Source organism: Natrix helvetica (assembly GCF_964273705.1).
Source record: "Natrix helvetica genome assembly, chromosome: 1".
In the NCBI taxonomy this organism is placed as follows: Eukaryota; Metazoa; Chordata; class Lepidosauria; order Squamata; family Natricidae; genus Natrix; species Natrix helvetica.
This window is the reverse complement of record NC_138548.1, coordinates 223632266-223649336: the sequence shown is the minus strand read 5'-3', so window position 1 is coordinate 223649336 and position 17071 is coordinate 223632266. Positions and strand designations below refer to the sequence as shown.

General features: G+C 37.8%; 1 protein-coding gene across 1 annotated transcript in view; it reads left to right on the top strand.

The window, feature by feature from the left end:
* LOC309388675 (thiol S-methyltransferase TMT1A-like) overlaps positions 1-16603 on the top strand; it is a 43909-nt gene extending 27306 nt beyond the window's left edge. Inside the window, exon 2 of the mRNA XM_081946206.1 lies at positions 16282-16603. Within this exon, the coding sequence (XP_081802332.1) occupies positions 16282-16518 (237 nt within the window). The 3' untranslated portion in view covers positions 16519-16603. The remainder of the gene's footprint in view (positions 1-16281) is intronic.
* The last annotated feature ends 468 nt before the right edge of the window (positions 16604-17071 follow it).

Below are 17071 nucleotides of genomic sequence, written 5' to 3'. Positions count from 1 at the left end.
AATCTAACAGTAAGTATCACCCATTCAGTGCTGTTGTAATTTCAAATGGTAGCTGAACAAGTGGTCTTTAAACAAGGATTACCTGGACAATGATACTTTAGTCTCTTAAGTAACAATTAGACAGTAAACATTCAATAAAAGAGATAGCTTCCTTTGCTATTGAGGAGCTAAGACTTTTGTAGTAACAATACCATTTGAGATGCAGCTTTAAATGGCTCAGGACCTAGTTACCTACGGGATCGTATTCTGCCCCATACATCCCTACGACCCATCCGCTCGCACAGAGAGGGACTTCTCCAGGTGCCGTCCACCAGACAGTGCCATGGGGCGGCGCCTAGGAGCAGAGCCTTCTCTGTGGCGGGCCCAGCCCTGTGGAATGACCTCCCCCCGGATATTAGGACCACTACTGACCGCCGCTCCTTCCGTGTCAAGCTCAAGACCCACCTTTTCCAAATAGCTGGCCTGGCTCAACCATAACTTCGTATCGCTCCTGATGGGTTTTTTAATTTAGTAATTTTATTTAAGGGGATTTTAAATTGTGTTTTTAATTGTCTTTCACTTATAAGTCAACTCTCCTCCATGCACATATGTATATGTCTCTGTTCTTTTTGTATATATGTTTGTCTTATGTGTATTTTTATTTGTTTTGATTGTACGCCGCCCCGAGTCCTTTGGGAGAGGGTTGCGGCTAATCAAATAAAAATTATTATTATTATTATTATTATTATTATTATTATTATTATTATTATTATTATTATTATTATTAAATGATGTTGAGAAGGTTTAACAAATTACGTGGTGGATTTCCTAATTAGTAATGGTGTAAAATAAACGAAAGAAGAATCAATGCAGAAATGGTGCACAATAGAATGAGGTGAATAACCTTATAAGTTATCTACCAAAGAAAAGTAGAATACACATGCATTTCAGGATTGTTAAAATATTCTGATTTCAAGACAGAGTTAAGGTTAAGGTTATTTTGTTAACTTGAATAATCCATTAAAAATCTTGTCCGGTATCATTATCTCGGCTAATTGCTTGGTAACTGCTTCTTTTTATTTGCTGCGTTACTCATAAGCTCAGCAGGAAGCCATTATAACCCTATATAGTCAGATTTGTCTGTATGACAAAATCACCACAAGCCACCGTAGGAGCAACAATTAGCACATTGATTCAATATTACAGGTGTTTCCCCCAAAGCGTCAGGCCTTGGTTGATTATGGCGATCATTATTAGCCCTGAACATTAAATATGATGTGTTTTATTTTTGGCATTTTGGTATCTTCATGGCAGTTTTGACTCCTGATTGCCTGGATTTGTCCCTGCGGTTTTCATGGCAAGGTTTTTTTGGAAGTGATTGCCTCTTGCCTCCTTCTAGTGCTGGGAGAGAGGAATTGGCTCAAGGTCACCCAACTGGCTTTATACCTAAGGCAAGACTAGAACTCAGGGTTTCCCAGTTTCTAGTCTGATGCCTTACCTACTACATTGATCTAAAAGTCCATGGAGATTCTCAGTCATCCAGGTCATGGTTGTCCCAAAGGTGATTTTTCAAGAGGCAACTGGACTTTTCTTGGTTTTTCTTTGAAGACATTTCACTTCTCATCCAAGAAGCTTCTCCAGCTCTGACAGATAGTGGGGAACGGAAGAATTTATAGTCCTTCCAGACAGCTGGTCATTTGCATCCGGGGGTCATTGAAGCACTTGGAGGTTTATCTGTGTCTTCAGGGTCACTTGAGTATTGCTGCTGGTTCCTGTAGTCTTCAATTTTCCTCTGGAAATCCATTCCTACTCCCACACCATTCAAAGGGTGTTCATCCCAAATTGCATAGTTAAAATATTTTTTTTAAATAACAGAAAGAGTCGCTGTTGTTTTAAGAAAGAACTGGAACAGACCTAAACTGAGGACCTGATGTAGTTGCCTTGTTATGAAAGAACATTAAAGGAACAGGGAGTACTAGGGAGTGTTTAAGAGAGTATTTAAAGCAAATCATTGAAGGAGTCAAGCAGGAAAGGCTTTTTTTTTTCCTAGTCGGGTGACAATGCTGGTTCTCATCTTCCAACAATGCATGAAAATCCTCGCTTTGCCCATCTATGTGCTTGCCTATTTTGGCTTATGGGATCCTATTTGCAAAAAAAAGTTCCCATTTGTCATGAATCAATTCAGCAAATTCTACAATAAAAACCTCCACAAGGAAAAGAAGACTGTGGATAGTATGCAGTCTTTGGGATGCTGTATGTATGTTGATATATTATGCTGTTTGAGAAATGAAGTATCCAGGCCTTACATGTTTGCTGTACAGAGAAAATGAGCAGTCATTTCCATGGGTGGAATAGTTATTTTGCAGCATTATCTTCCAAATAGGAATTGTGGGATTGTTCCTAGCACCTGGAATATGACTCAAATTCAGATAGTCTAAATAAGGTATTTGTCCAACTAGCTAGTTTTTCTCCATTGTTTATTGAACTTTATAGGGTTTATGCATATCATCCTCATTTTAATATATCCTGCCTCTCAGGAGCATCTGAAGAAGATATAAAAGTATCATAATATATATCATGATCTGCTCAAAGAGCAAAGAGAGTAACAAACATTTAAGAGTCACCCAAAACCAAGCCAAGGAACTGAAAATCAAAGGGCATAGAAAAGTAGTGGTAAGAGATGACCAAGCATAGCAACCATCCTGGGAACATGTTCAAGAATGAATCACAAGCCTCACTATGCTCTAGTGCCCTGGGGAGGGGGGTCGGGGGGGTTTCAGGAAAAGATTCAATGCCAAGTTCCAACTTTGGCATAAACCAAGTCATGATTCAGACATATTGCTATATGAGAGCAAGAGATCCTAAGCAAGCTCTAATTCTCAATATGCCACCCTTGAAATTTGGCACTTTTGCTTTCCTATTTTTGAGTCAGAAGAAGACTTATGTCCTGACCAGAGTGATCTGAAGACTTTGGTAAGATCTGAGTGTTGAGAATCAAAAAAGGGTCAGCAACTTAATTGCAAGATACATATTTATGGCCTTTCTACGGCATGACAAGATTCGGTGGTATCACACATCTTTCTTTAGCACAGTAAATGGTCAGATGGATAAGAGAAGAGCTAGAAAGGGAATTCTCAAGGTGATATGGTATCTAATGTAATGCATAAAGTTAAGACACAACTTTCTATTAATTTTTATTTCCACAGAGGGTGAAGTGAATGAGTTTTCTCTGCCCAACTAATAGTAATATTTAGCAACTCAGGTTTGAGACCAACATCATCCAGTACTTTTTTCTTGCTGCAAAATGGATAAAAATCCCAATGCATTGTTGAAGTCTTGTTCCCAATATTTGTTATTTATACTTCCAATTGTCACTTTTGGGGAACAAATTCAAAGCACATGTGAGCAGAATGCAAAGGGATGAGCTACTCCATAGTTTTGGATATTTTGTTTCTTGCATCTATTAACTCCAAATGTGTTTTTTCTTACAGTTTATTAAATTTATATGCTATCCATCTCAAAATTTAAGTTGATTCTGGGCGGCTTTAAATTTTATTTAAAATATTAATTAACAATAATACTGATGTCAACATTCTAAGTAATAAATACATTGCAAGCAAGAACTCCAAGGCAGATGAACTCCTCAAAGAATAGCTTTGTTGGAAATATCATATTGGCACATATCTGTTGGAAACCAACTCTGAGGGGCCCCAATCAGTCACAGGGCCCAGCCACTACAGCGTCCACTGGTCTAGTGACATCACTCTTCCTTCTTCCAGCCAGCTGTTGAGAATGTCCTTGGTTGCCCGTAGAAAGTATTTTATTTTGATTACACAAGTACAGCTATCTCTAATTCCCTCTCCTTGTCCCTCACTCTAGTGTGGCAGCACTGAAGTTCCAAAATGGCTTTGCCCAGGTCAGCTTCAGGGTTGACAGCCTAACTGAATATTCACGATAAAAAGTAGTATTTTTATAGAGGAAAGAATTGAGAGAACATATGAATTAGGGGAGGGCTATCCAAATATAAGTTGTTAGACACATTACAGCTTGTTTCTCCTTTAATAGGACTTGTTTGACTTTGTGGTCGAGTGTATCTCTTTATTCATTTAGCAATAGATAAATTGGCTTTCTTCATGTATCTCGCTGTATTGAATTCTAGTCCCATTTTAGCCATGAAATCAGCTGGGTGACTTTGGGTCAGTCACTCTCCTTGGCCAATTCACCTCACAGGGTTGTGGAGAACATAGGAGGAGAAAAGTGTGTTGGATGTGTACTTTGGCTTATTTATTTAAAAAATGGAGAATAAAAAGTAAAAGAATAAATTATTCAAATTTTGAGTTTGATATATGGAAATATGTTTAACTGGTTCAGCTACTTGGTCACCATCCTTAAATTAAAAAAGGCCAATTCTGCAGTTTTCCTAGAACTCGAATCTCCTGTAAATCATTAATGGCTAAATTGCATCCCAGCTTAATTTTGTCTCTATATTTAATTATTGCTTTATGTCCCTTCTTCTTGTGTCATATCCATCATTGGACATTGATCATCATTTTGACAATCCTATTTTTATCAACAGCCGCACGAAAAACTACTGCTGAGTTTTGTCCAAACTAGTCCCTTAGATTTTGAAACCATGATGTTCTTCCTCTCCTTGGACCTCATTTGCATTCATCTAAATACAAACTCAGATATCCCCATAAGTTACTATCCCCACAAACTGCTACATTGAGTCTTCCACAAGTATTCCCTGAAGGCTCACCAGATGGGTTTCTCCAAGGTGTAGATAGCATATAAATACATTTCAAATACACGGAATATGAACAAGAAATACACATAATAAAAGCATGCAAATAATTACATATATGCAAACCAACACCCAAATGTTCACCATCCTAATGTTCTGTTAAGCTAATATAGCACCAGTCCTAGGACAAAGTCAATCATTCTCATGGCAATCTAGCAATGCCAGTTGTGTAGTAGGTAAAATTGTGATCAGTTTGTGCAGCATCTGTAATGATGAGCCGGAAAGGTGCAACCAAGTTTGTTGTTGTACAGTTTTCAGTAGTGTGGAGAACTTTTCCCAAAGTGGCTCTAGTGGCTCTGCACAGATTCTTACCAAAATCTGGGAAATCTGGGAAGAATGGGGGGGGGGAATCCAAACTTAGACAAATATAACTAGCCATGGTTGGCTCTTGAATCTTGATAGGTGTAAGTATATAATCATGCAATGTAAAAGAAAGCTGCTAGGCAGACTTTCTCTTTTCTGAGAAAGACAAATCAGAAGAGATCAGCATATCAGCATAACTACAGAGCATGCTCCCATAGTAATAGGACTATATGCAGCCACCTATAGCCAAAGGCAAGACTGGAACCCACCATTACTTAATATTTAAAATATTAAATATTAAGGAAAAACATTTAATACTGTCCATATTCTTGATAATACCCAGAGTGAGTTCCTACAAAGTGGGAAAGCTAAATGAGAACGTATTAAAAAAAAATTCTAGATTGCTTCCACAGCTAAAGGTTGAAGAAAGAAAGAAAGAAAGATCATTGGTCCTGAGTTAGATAGACCATACTTGTCCATGGAGGCTCTATCAACAATTGTCAAAGTTTTACTTCCTCCACCCACCCCCCTTTCACCCTGACTAGATGCCATGTGAAGGGGAAAATGTAACTCAAGAAACTTGACACATTTCACAATTTTAAGAGAAAAAGCACACAGACTTCACTGACCAGCAATGAGCCGTGTCTGTTGTCTCAGGCAGATGATATACAAATTACCTTTGGGGCAGCAAAGCAAGAAAGCAAGAGGATAGCTAGGAAGACAAAACATCACACACATACACACACACAAAGCCTTTCCCCATATAAAACTTTTGCTCGAAGTCACACCCATTGTTCTATCTTCCTAAGCCTAAATTGTTAATACTTGTCTCTGCCGTGGGGTGTTCTGTGTCTTCTTTCTAGCTTGGATCTCCCAGCAGGCACTGGCTGATCTTTTTAAAGATCAAGATGTATAGAAACAATGTTAAAAATCCAAACTGTTATCTTAGATCTCCCTGCAATTGCTGGCATATTTTTAAAGAACAAGATGTACGGATACCTTCATTAACACACCATTTGCATCTGGGCAGGGCTCTTGAGCTCTAGTTTTCTTTTTAAAGACAGCTATTACTGCTGCAACAGTTTTTTAACATATCTCTATGGACTCCTCAGTCACTTTGGGAAGCTTTTCCCTTTTTTTGAAAGTGACAAGGGGGCAAATTTTAGAAGAAGGTATGGGAGTTAGCCCACACACTTTCTGAATGTCTGGGCAACAAAGGAGATTTGAGAAGAAACTCAGATAGATCTCCTCTTCAGTTCGTCTGTTGGTGGCCAGAAAATTAGCAAATTTGTTGACAAAATCTAAATCAAAGCTGCCTTCTAGAGGCCAGGTTCCTACCTTAGGACCAATAGAGTAGGTTGGCCAGATAGATGTGCAGAGGGTTTTTAGCTTCCTTTTTAAAGAACAATAGGTTCTGCCATAGATTTTACTGTGTCCCAATGGGCTAGCATGCAGTCCAGAGGTGAACACGGCTCTGTTTTTCTTACAAGGTTACTTGTTCAAATTAATCAAGTACAATTATCTAGGTCTTCCCATTCAGACAGGCTCTACCTTTTTATTACCTGCTACTTTTTCTTACTTTTGCTTGTAAAGGAGTAGAACAGCCTTCAAAACAGAAAACAGGAGGAAAATTGCAATAACATTTTCCTGAAAAATTAAATTAGGGGTTGTAACCTATACTAGGGAAAGCATGTTGCAAACAAGTGCCTTGGTGGGGCCAAAAGTTGTTCTTTGGCAACAGATACAGACATGGTTACTCAATGCCTCCCTCCTAGGGATGAAGGGGGGGAAAAACAACCAGACCAAAATCACCCAGCCGGCCACCATGGCTAAAGCAGGATTTGAATTCACAGTTCTCCAGCTCTATAGCCTGTGGCCATAAACATGAGACCAAATTTGTTCTCTATAAAGCTTTCCCTCCTCCTCCTTGACTCCAAGGAAAAGGAAAACAAATTAAGCACACAGAGTATACAGCAATTAATCATCTCTTTGCAGTAGCAAGGAGTTCCAAAAACACATGCTGTACATAAAATCACATAGGATTATTCCTTTGACAAGAATGCCCTCCAATGCATTATGTAGAATATATTCAAAATAAAATGCAAAGGAAAATCACTTTAAGTTTACAAACTCACACACAATACCAAAAACAGAATATCAGAGTTGAATGGAACCTTAAAGGTCTTTTGGTCTAACCCCCTTCTGACAAAAAAGTTATTCAATTTCCTCTTAAAAACCTCCAGATAATGAAGCACCCACAGCTCATGGAGACAATCATCCAGATTAAGAAGTCTCACAATCAGGAAATCTTCCTTAGTTCTAGTTTAGTTCTCTCCCTGAGTAGTTTCCAGCTATTGCTTAGTGCACCATAGAAAAAAAAAACGCTCCCCCATTTCCTACTCAGATACTGTTTCAAATTTGCATTACCTGGAATCTGCTGTCAAGCAGTTAATCTTAACTACATTTCTTCAGTCTTTGGTAGAAAGAACGAAATCACACTCAGACTTTACTAAGGTGTAGAAAAGAAAATCTCTAAAGCCATCACACACAAACACAATGCAGATGTTTTTTTTTAATTTAAGAAACGAAGAATAGAAAATAATTCCTTCAGAAAAGATCTCAGCCAGTGAGTTAGCAAAAGAAATTACAGACAGACACACAGAATTTTTTTCAAAACAAACTTTTGTTCTAATAGCAGATTTTTTTACATTCACTTTTCATTCTTTCTTTGTCTCACACACTCCAGTTAGAAAAAAGTTGGGGACAGTGAATGCATTTTTTTCCAGGAGAGTAGTAATCTTAAAAATGGTTTTTTTCCCTCTCCAAATTTTTGGAACTTAGAGAAACACGTAACTTTCTGTGAGTTTTCTACAGATCAACTCTCAACATAAGTCTTCTCACACATTTTTTTTTAAAAAAATCAAAAGTTCTCACCTTTCAACCTCATCAGGCATAAAACACCTCCCTCCCCCCCCCGCTCTCTCCACTTACATATACCAACAACTTTTCCATCCTATAGGATCATCTCCATTCTGTTTAACACATTCCACTGTCCTTCTAATTACTAAGAAAATGCTAACTAACCCTCCCCCCCAGACAATGTTCCCTCTAAGGTGCGCGGCTGTGTGGCCGTGCATGTGGCAAGAAAACACCATGCAGCAGTTTTCAACTGCCGTGCAGTGATTTCTACTGCCACAGGCTCCAGACCCTGGGGAGGTCCTTTGCAGGCGGCTAGAACTGGCCACCCGCAAAGGACCTCCCCGGACTTGTTTTGATGAGCACGGGGCGACTGACGGTAGTTGTGAAGCCCCAAAGCCCCGCCGTCAACGGAATAACTGCTGCCACCTCCTCCTTCTCTAACAGCACTGCCAGATTTGCCGCCCAGCGCTGCGGCTAAGGTGAAGCCGCCAAAGCTCCAGCCAGCATCCCCATGCATGGCAGCGGCACCTCCCCCTCCGTTCAGAGCACCTGAGCTCGGCCCCGCGTTACCTCTGCCCCCTCCTCCTCTGCTGTGCTTTTGAGGAGCCATGAGGCTGCGGGAGCCAGTAGGAAGGCGATGGAGGGGGTGTGAGCATGGGGAAAAAAGGCCTCATGGCTCCTCAAAAGCACGGCGGAGGAGGAGGGGGGAGGGGTAACGCTGGGCCCAGCTTAGATGCTCCAAACAGAGGGGGAGGCACCACTGCCATGGATGGGGGCACCAACGGAAGCTTTGCCGGCTTCACCTCAGCCACAGCACCGGGCAGCAAATGTGGTGGTGCTGTTGGAGAAGGAGGAGGAGGAGGTGGCAGCAGTTATTCTGGTGGTGGCGGGGGCTCGTCGGCATCTTTAGCGGCAGCCCTGCCCACGATGAAGAAACCAAAGATGGAGCAGATCCATGCAGATGACATCGCTGCAACATGACTGGAGGAGGAATTCTGGGAGTTGAAGTCCACAAGTCTTAAAGCTGTCAGGTTTGAAGACCCCTGGATTTTTTTCCCAAAGGGTTAGGGGTGCAAGGGTCTTGTAACTTGACAGCTTTAAGACTTGCATGCTTCAAATGCCAGAGTTTCTGAGCCAACATTTTGGTTGCTAAGCAGGAGCGTTGTTAAGTGATATTGATATTATATAACACTTTTAATTAAGCGGGTACCTTAAAAACACTATACTTTTCTGCTCACACTGAAAAAAAATTAGAGGGAACATTGCCCCCAGGTCTTAGAAATGACTTGCACAAACCCTCATACACACATACAATTAAACATTTCCAGACCTGTGGAGGGTTCCCACACCCCTTTAAATTTCCACTTTTTTTCCTGAGGCAATTTTGTTTCTTCTCCATGTAGTGAGGAAAATTCAGGAAGAGGTTCCGATAAATCTTCCCTAAAGTTTTCTTCTTTGTAATACACACATACAATTAAACATTTCCAGACCTGTGGAGGGTTCCCACACCTCTTTAAATTTCCACTTTTTTTCCTGAGGCAATTTTGTTTCTTCTCCATGTAGTGAGGAAAATTCAGGAAGAGGTTCCGATAAATCTTCCCTAAAGTTTTCTTCTTTGTAATCATTAAAACTGCAACTACTCAGTTGCTGTTTTCTCACAACTCTCTCAAATCTGCTGGGATGCTTGGATCCCACACCGGATCTTGAAAGGGAAACAAAACATCTGTAGCATTCTCTAGTATATTTAATCTACCGTTACCCACAACCATCCATTTTTCCTCCTCAATCAGAAAAACATTAAACATAGTTTGTAATTCATTCTATGTAGGATTATGAGTAGAAATAATGCTTTTAAACAACCCAGCTATTTTTGTAGGATTTTCACTATAAACTGGAGTAATCTAGGGACCTCCCATTGTGGGACTATTTGGGCTTGGGCTGCCCCATCTGGAACTGGGGCTGCCCCATTAGGAAAGCTATATATTAGTGGGAGAAATTCCATGTGGGCATCTGATAAAATATTTGAGTGATTTAAATATGGTGCAATTGCTCTCAAAGATGGGTTCATTAGAAAAGAATTTCCTTTGTTGGGGAGGGGTCCATTATACATAATATGATGGCATTTGTTCAATAACTCTGTATTACTACTGACATTTAAAAAAGCAGCTGAGCTTACCAGTGTTCACATTTTCTACTCCCATAATTCAGTCATAAGAGCAAGTATAATTGGTTGTTCAAAGATATCTTCAGAAGGCCATGAATAATTCTTTGGGAGTTTTAAATTTTTTGGACAGATATGCTTACAAATTTTAACAGGGCTTTTATTTTTCCAATTCTATTCTGCTGGCTGCTAAAAAAAAATATGGTATAGACATCTGAGAGGAGTACAAGCATTTCCATATCCATTTCTTGTGAGTCTCTTACATTCCCCATTTCAACCTACTTGCTAACTTGCGGGGGGGGGAGGGGGGCTGAAACAATGTGTATTCAGCCTTTTTTTTCTTTCTCTTTTTAATACCGGTACTTTACAACTACGGTCCTTCTAAAGGCCTGTACACCTCCTTTTCGCAAAGGAAGTAATTAACTGAGAAGCTGCTTATACATCACATACAGGAAAAAGGGAATTTGAGGCTTCTTAGAAATGCAATAAATTCGAGAAGAGGAGCTGAAGTCGTGACAGAATGACGTGCAATCTCAATGCTCTGAGATTGCAGCCGATACTTTTGCCATTGGGGGGTCCGAATTTGGACCTAAACCATCCCAAAGAGATGGTGAATAGGAAGATTACGTCTTGCTGATCTCCGGGATATCGCAAAATCTCTGAAGGAAGCAAGAGAAGATCTTCAAGCCAGTGACAAAAAATCCAGCCAAGGCTGACAAAGTCAGGGCAGCTCCAAACGAAACGATGTGGAAAGAGAAAGTGTTTCCAGCTGGTGAGGAATTTTTATTGTTTTAAAAAAAAAGATTGCCTATAAAAATTTAAAAACCAATTCAAATTAAAGAATAGAAGAATTTAGCGGCTAATTTGATCTTTGGAATGGTCTTGGACAATGGTTATCATATTTTTAAAATGTTATTTACATGGATTGAATCTGTGCAAACTTTTTGAAATGGATGGATCAAGCTTTTCTTCTTCTAACTTGTCTGTGTGACTCTCTGTAAGCTACAGATTAACTTTTTCCTCTTTTATTGTTGTGGGAACTTTTTTCTAACTCATTTAAATTGGGTTTCTTTGTATAATTTGATATATAAAAGAGATACCCAAAAAAAAATCCCCACCCCGGAGGCTGATCGAAGTCTTTGTGAATTCAAAGACGGAATGGAACGTACTTTTTTCTCTCTCATGGATGGTTTTGACTTTGGCATTTCAAGGCTTTACTGCCTGGCTGTTTGGCTATCTTAAGAGTCCACAGCTGTCCCTTTCAAGTCTGTTTTTGTTCACAGAGAGGTGAGAGCAGCATTATTTGTGAAAAACAGCGGTCTTTGTGAACACATGCTTTAATCTTAACAGACCTTGTAAGCGAAAGCAACTGTGTATGAATATGGCATCTCAAAACAACGTGGAGGATTTGAATTTGCAAGGAATATTTTTAGAACTGCAAAAATTATTAAAACGGAGGAAAAAATTGAGAGAAAATTGGAATTCTTGGTGTATTCAACAATAAAACATGGAAAAACGGAGGATATTCTTCAAATGCAAAATGAGGGGATTGAAACTCCAAAAACCGAAATAGAAGATGAAGATAAAGAAATTAAACTTGTTGATATCTATGGCAATTGGTATATTTCTGAAAAAAGAAAGAATGGAATATTGAAAGAGGAATTAAATGGAGAGGAAATTTATTTCAAAGGGCAAGATAGAGAAGAAGAAGAAAAAATTAAAGAATCTATGGATTATGAAATCCTATCTGCAAAATATTTGACAACACTGTTGATAATCAAAGATAAGCTGAATAAGGAAGCAGAAAGAGGGCTTCAAGAATTCATAAGAGATTTTACTAGCAAGAGGTTGCTAAGAGGAGTCCATACAGACTTGATTAAGAAGATGTTTGGTGGACTGGCTCCACAGATGGCAGAATATGAGATTGTTTTGTTATTGGAAAGATACAGGTTAATAGATGGAAGAGTATAATTTAAAACTAGCTAAATCTAGCTAAAGTTAGTGATAAATAGGTACAGCTAAATGAAAAATTGATAATGATAGTAATGTATACAATGTGTAGTGTTATGATAAGCAATAATTGGATATGAATATTGAATAATACCTGTGAAGAGAAGGTTAGAAATCCTTTTGGATTATATATAAAGGTTAATAATAATAATAACAATAAAAAAGAACTAGATCAGACACATTTAAGTCTTGATTATTAGGGGGGAAATGTTATGATAAAGGATATAGTCAAATAAAGAAAGGATAATGATAATAATATATATATGTATGGGTATAACATAAGGAAACTGGATGTAAATTGTAAACAGTGATTTGGAAAGGAGGATTAGAAAATTTTGTCATTAAATATTATGGATGTTTGGCTGGAATAGGATATAAGGATTTAGTGTCAATGGAGGATTTTATGAGTAAATAAATAAAATGCCAGTATGTGGTTATGTATTAAATTCTGGTGTATTTTATGATGAAGGACGTTTAAACAATCATAGTCAAATAAAAGTGGAGGTATGATGATAGTAACAGGTATAAACATCTGAGTTAAGATATTAGAGTTAATGTGAATTACACTTGATGACGGTGGAAGAGATGCACAAAAGCCTTTTGTAACCAACTGATACACTTTCTACAGTATGTAAAGAAGGAGGATTTTTATGTTTGTTTTGAAAAAAAAATTCTGCAAAAAAAAAGAAATACAATAAATTCACTCACCAATTGTTCTGTCCCGGGAAGGATAGATGGCTGCTTCGTTCCCTCTCAGATCCCTACCACTCAATAATCTTCTCTTTTAAAAAAAGCATGTTTGAGGCAATGTGTCAAAGATAAAAAAAAGACCCTGAAAAAAGTCCAGGGGTTCACCTGCCTATTCCTTACCCTTAACCGGGATTCTGCTGGCTAGCAATTCACCAAAATTAATGGCCAAACATGGCTTTTGCAGGCTCGTGCCTCGGTGTGTATATTTTCCAGTGAGACAAACCGAGACTGGAAGATCACTTTATTACAATTTATCAGAATATTCAAACAAAAGGGATTCCTCATTCACTTTAAAAGAAAGAACACAAATCAGATTAAAATACAAACTATGTTAGTTAACAACCCATGTTATTTGCCCCTCACCATAGAGCAGGATAGAAAAGGTGTAGCATCTGACAAGCCTGATTTCCAATCTTAGGCTTATGTCATGCAGAGGACCTTTTTCGTTTTGAACATTGCTGTTCGTGCTTTCTCTATTCTTGTCTTAACTTCAGTGGTCATGTCCCAGCTAAATTAGAATTGAGGTATGTGATCCATTCAACTTTTTCTAGTGGTATATCTTCCGACTTTATCAGTGGTAAATTAATGGGTTGTTTGCTGATGACCATGATCTTGGTTTTTCAGGTGTTAAGCTTCAAACCATATTTTTCAGATATTTCTATGATTTTGATAAGGAGCTGAAGGTCTTCATGCTTACTGGCAACCAGAATTGTATCATCAGCATATCTTAAAATGTTGATCTGAGCACCGTTTACTTTTAGGTCATCTTTCCTATTTCATATATTTGATTGAAGAGCTGCAGTAAAAATTTCCTCCCATTGTCTTCCAGCAATTTTAAAATTTCTACTGGGATATCATCAGTTCCTGTGGCTTTTCTTGTTGTTGCTATTTTTATTGCATGTTCAACCTCCTCCATAATGATGTTTGGTCCAGTTGTTATTCTTTCCATATCAATATCATCCCTAGTGTCCTCAAAAAGTTCTTCAATGTGTCCCTTCCAACTTTTTAGTGTTTCATCCTCATCCAAGATTATTTTCCCATCGTCAACTAAGTTGTTGGTTTTCTTTTTGTAGAGCCTCCTGCTTCTTTCACTTTTTGTTTAAGTTAAAATTATCATATTTATGTTCCATCTCTTCTACTTCTTTGTATCTCTTTGCAAGCCACTTTTCTTTTGCCAGTCTAATTTTTCTTCTAATTGTTTTTTACAATTCATTATATTTCTCTTTGTTTTTATTTTTATAAGAGCTTCTTTCATCCATGACATGAAGAATTTCATCTGTCATCCACTGTTGTTTCTTGTGGTACCCCTCTCTCTGTTTTGAGTTTGTTACCTCTATTATTGCATTATTTAATTTATTTCAGTTCACTTCTACATCTTCCTTATTTAGAATGTTGGTTTCTCTTAAATGAATTCCTAGTTCTTCTTTTATCTTATCTCCATGTTGAATGATGAAGTCACTGTCAAATCTTGGTTTAGTAGGATTTGGGTTTTTCATCCGTTTTAGTTTGAGCTGGATTTTGGCAAGTCGTAGATTACATCTGCACCTGGGTATGTCTTTACTGATTTTACTGAGTTTCTGAATCTTTTGTTTATTGTAAAATAGTGAATTTGGTTCCTTACTGTATTATTTTGTTAATCTGCCGGTGATGTCCAAGTGTAGAGGGATCTTTTTTGTAACTTGAAAAAACTATTCATCACACATTACCTATGTTCCTTGCAGAACTCTACAAATTTGTCATCTCTACCATTTCTGATTCCTAAGCCAAAGTTTCCAACTACTTCCTTCTCCCACTTTTGCACTGAAGTCTCCCATGAGTATTGAGATGTTACTTTTTAGGGTTTTCAGTACACTGCTTATACCTTCATAGAAGCTTTCTAAATCCTCCTCATCACTGTCAGCTGTGGGAGCATAAACATGTATAACATTAATATTTACTGGAGTACTATTTATTTGGATCATCATCACACTATCAGATACAGCAATAAAGGACTTGATGCATTTATTTACAAGAATGTTTACAATGATAGCTACTCCATTTAGATGATGTTTAAAATGTTCACCATAGCAGTAGATAGTATAATCTCCTATTCTACACATTACATTTTCAGGCCAGCACATTTCACTCACTCCGAATATAGAGATATTGTATTTTGACATTTCTTGATACTGTTGTGTGTTTTCCCAGATTCATATAGGCTTCTCAGATTCCATGTTCCAATTCATAGTTTTAGGTTTATCTTTTTTTCCCTCAAGTTTTTTATTTTTTATGTTTTACATATCAGTGTTTGAACAGTGATCAAATGTGGTGCCTGGGTATCATATGTTTTATACAAGAAAATTTATATTAATCATATTTGTTTCATTTAACAAGCTTATATAATACTAGTAGTAGTAATGGACATCTTTATATTACATTTCAATCTTTCATTGTTTAGTTATTCAACATTTCAATATATTATTATTATACCGATCACCCGATCTTAATTATCATACCTTTTGATATGAATAAAATATTATCAATCATATTTGTTACATGTAACAAACTTATATAACTAATATTAATACCAGCATTTATATTACATTAAGATCTTCCATTATTGCTTATTCAACATTTTATTTGGTTATTCAATATTTCAATATATTGTTTTTATACCAATCACCATATTCTACATAATACAACTGAGACATTATTAAACATATTTGTTACATTTAGCATACATTTGCATATTCATACTGAATTATCATTTTTCATTTTTTGTTTAGTCAGGAATTCTATGTATTGTTTTTATGCCAATCCCCATATTGGATAGGGATAGGCCACAGTCAATAAGGATGGGATCTCACCATTCTTCTACTCTGATATTAAGCACAGGAGCCCCCCAAGGTTGTGTGCTAAGCCCCTTCCTTTATTCTTTGTACACACATGACTCTACCCCATTGTATAACACCAAAGCAATTATTAAATTTGCAGATGACATGACAGTGGTGGGGCTCATTAATAAGAACCATGAGTCTCCTTATAGGAAGGAAGTACAAGGGCTGAAATTGTGGTGCAAAGAAAATAATCTTTATTTATTTATTTAATCTTACACTTAACACCAAAAAAACTAAAGAACTATTTAGGTATTTGATTCCCTCGAACCCACCATTAGAGCACAAAATCCATACTGGGTGGGGGGGGTGTCAATTCACCACCCAGGGATGTGATTTGTGGATGTGCTTAGGCTACCCCTAAGAGTTCATGTCCCCAGGAATTTATATAACAACAATCTTGATTACAGTGTGAATTTTTATGTAATTTCAAAGCATTCTATTTTATGTTATTCTTTTTTGTATTATTTTACTTTTTCCAGGGTGGTGCATTCTATTTCATGGAACATGTAGCAGCTGGCAGATCAACCTGGACCTACTTCTGGCAACAAGTCTGTGACCCTACTTGGAGATATATAGGAGATGGGTGCACCTTGTTAAGAGAGACCTGGAAAGATATGGAGAACGCGGGGTTTTCTAAACTGAACTTGCAACACATCATAGTCCCGTTCTTCCCCTGTCTAATTCGTTCCCATATTAATGGATACGCTGTGAAGTAATTTAAGAGAAAGCATATTTCTCTGAAAATCAGATTTCTGACTTTAAAGAATTAATCATTAAAATGCATACACAGCAATAAGAAAAGTGTTTCTTCTATTCTTTACAATTCAGAGTGGAGGAAGGCTCGAAAAAGTTCAGGCCGCACTAAACCGAAATCAGGGGTGTCAAACTCAAGGCCTGGGGGCCAGCCCCAGCCCCCAGAGTGCTTAGATATGGCCCACAGGGCCACCCTGGAAACAGAGAAGGACTGGCCTGTGGTGCCTTTGCCAACAAAAATGAAGCTTGGAAGGGCTGCGCGCGGTCTCCTCGAGCTCAGTCTTTGCTGGCAGAGGGTTGCAGGAAGCCATTGCAGCCAAAAATAATAAATAAATAAACAAATAAATGGTAAAATTGATATAAAATATTAGTATAAAATAATTAATATAATATATAAAAGAATATTTTATTATTATTATTTTGCTCTCTGGCAAACCTTGCCTGGTGACTTTTTCTGAATATGGGAAATGCAAATATCAGGACTCCTGAGGTATATTGTGGGTTGTTTAAGTAACC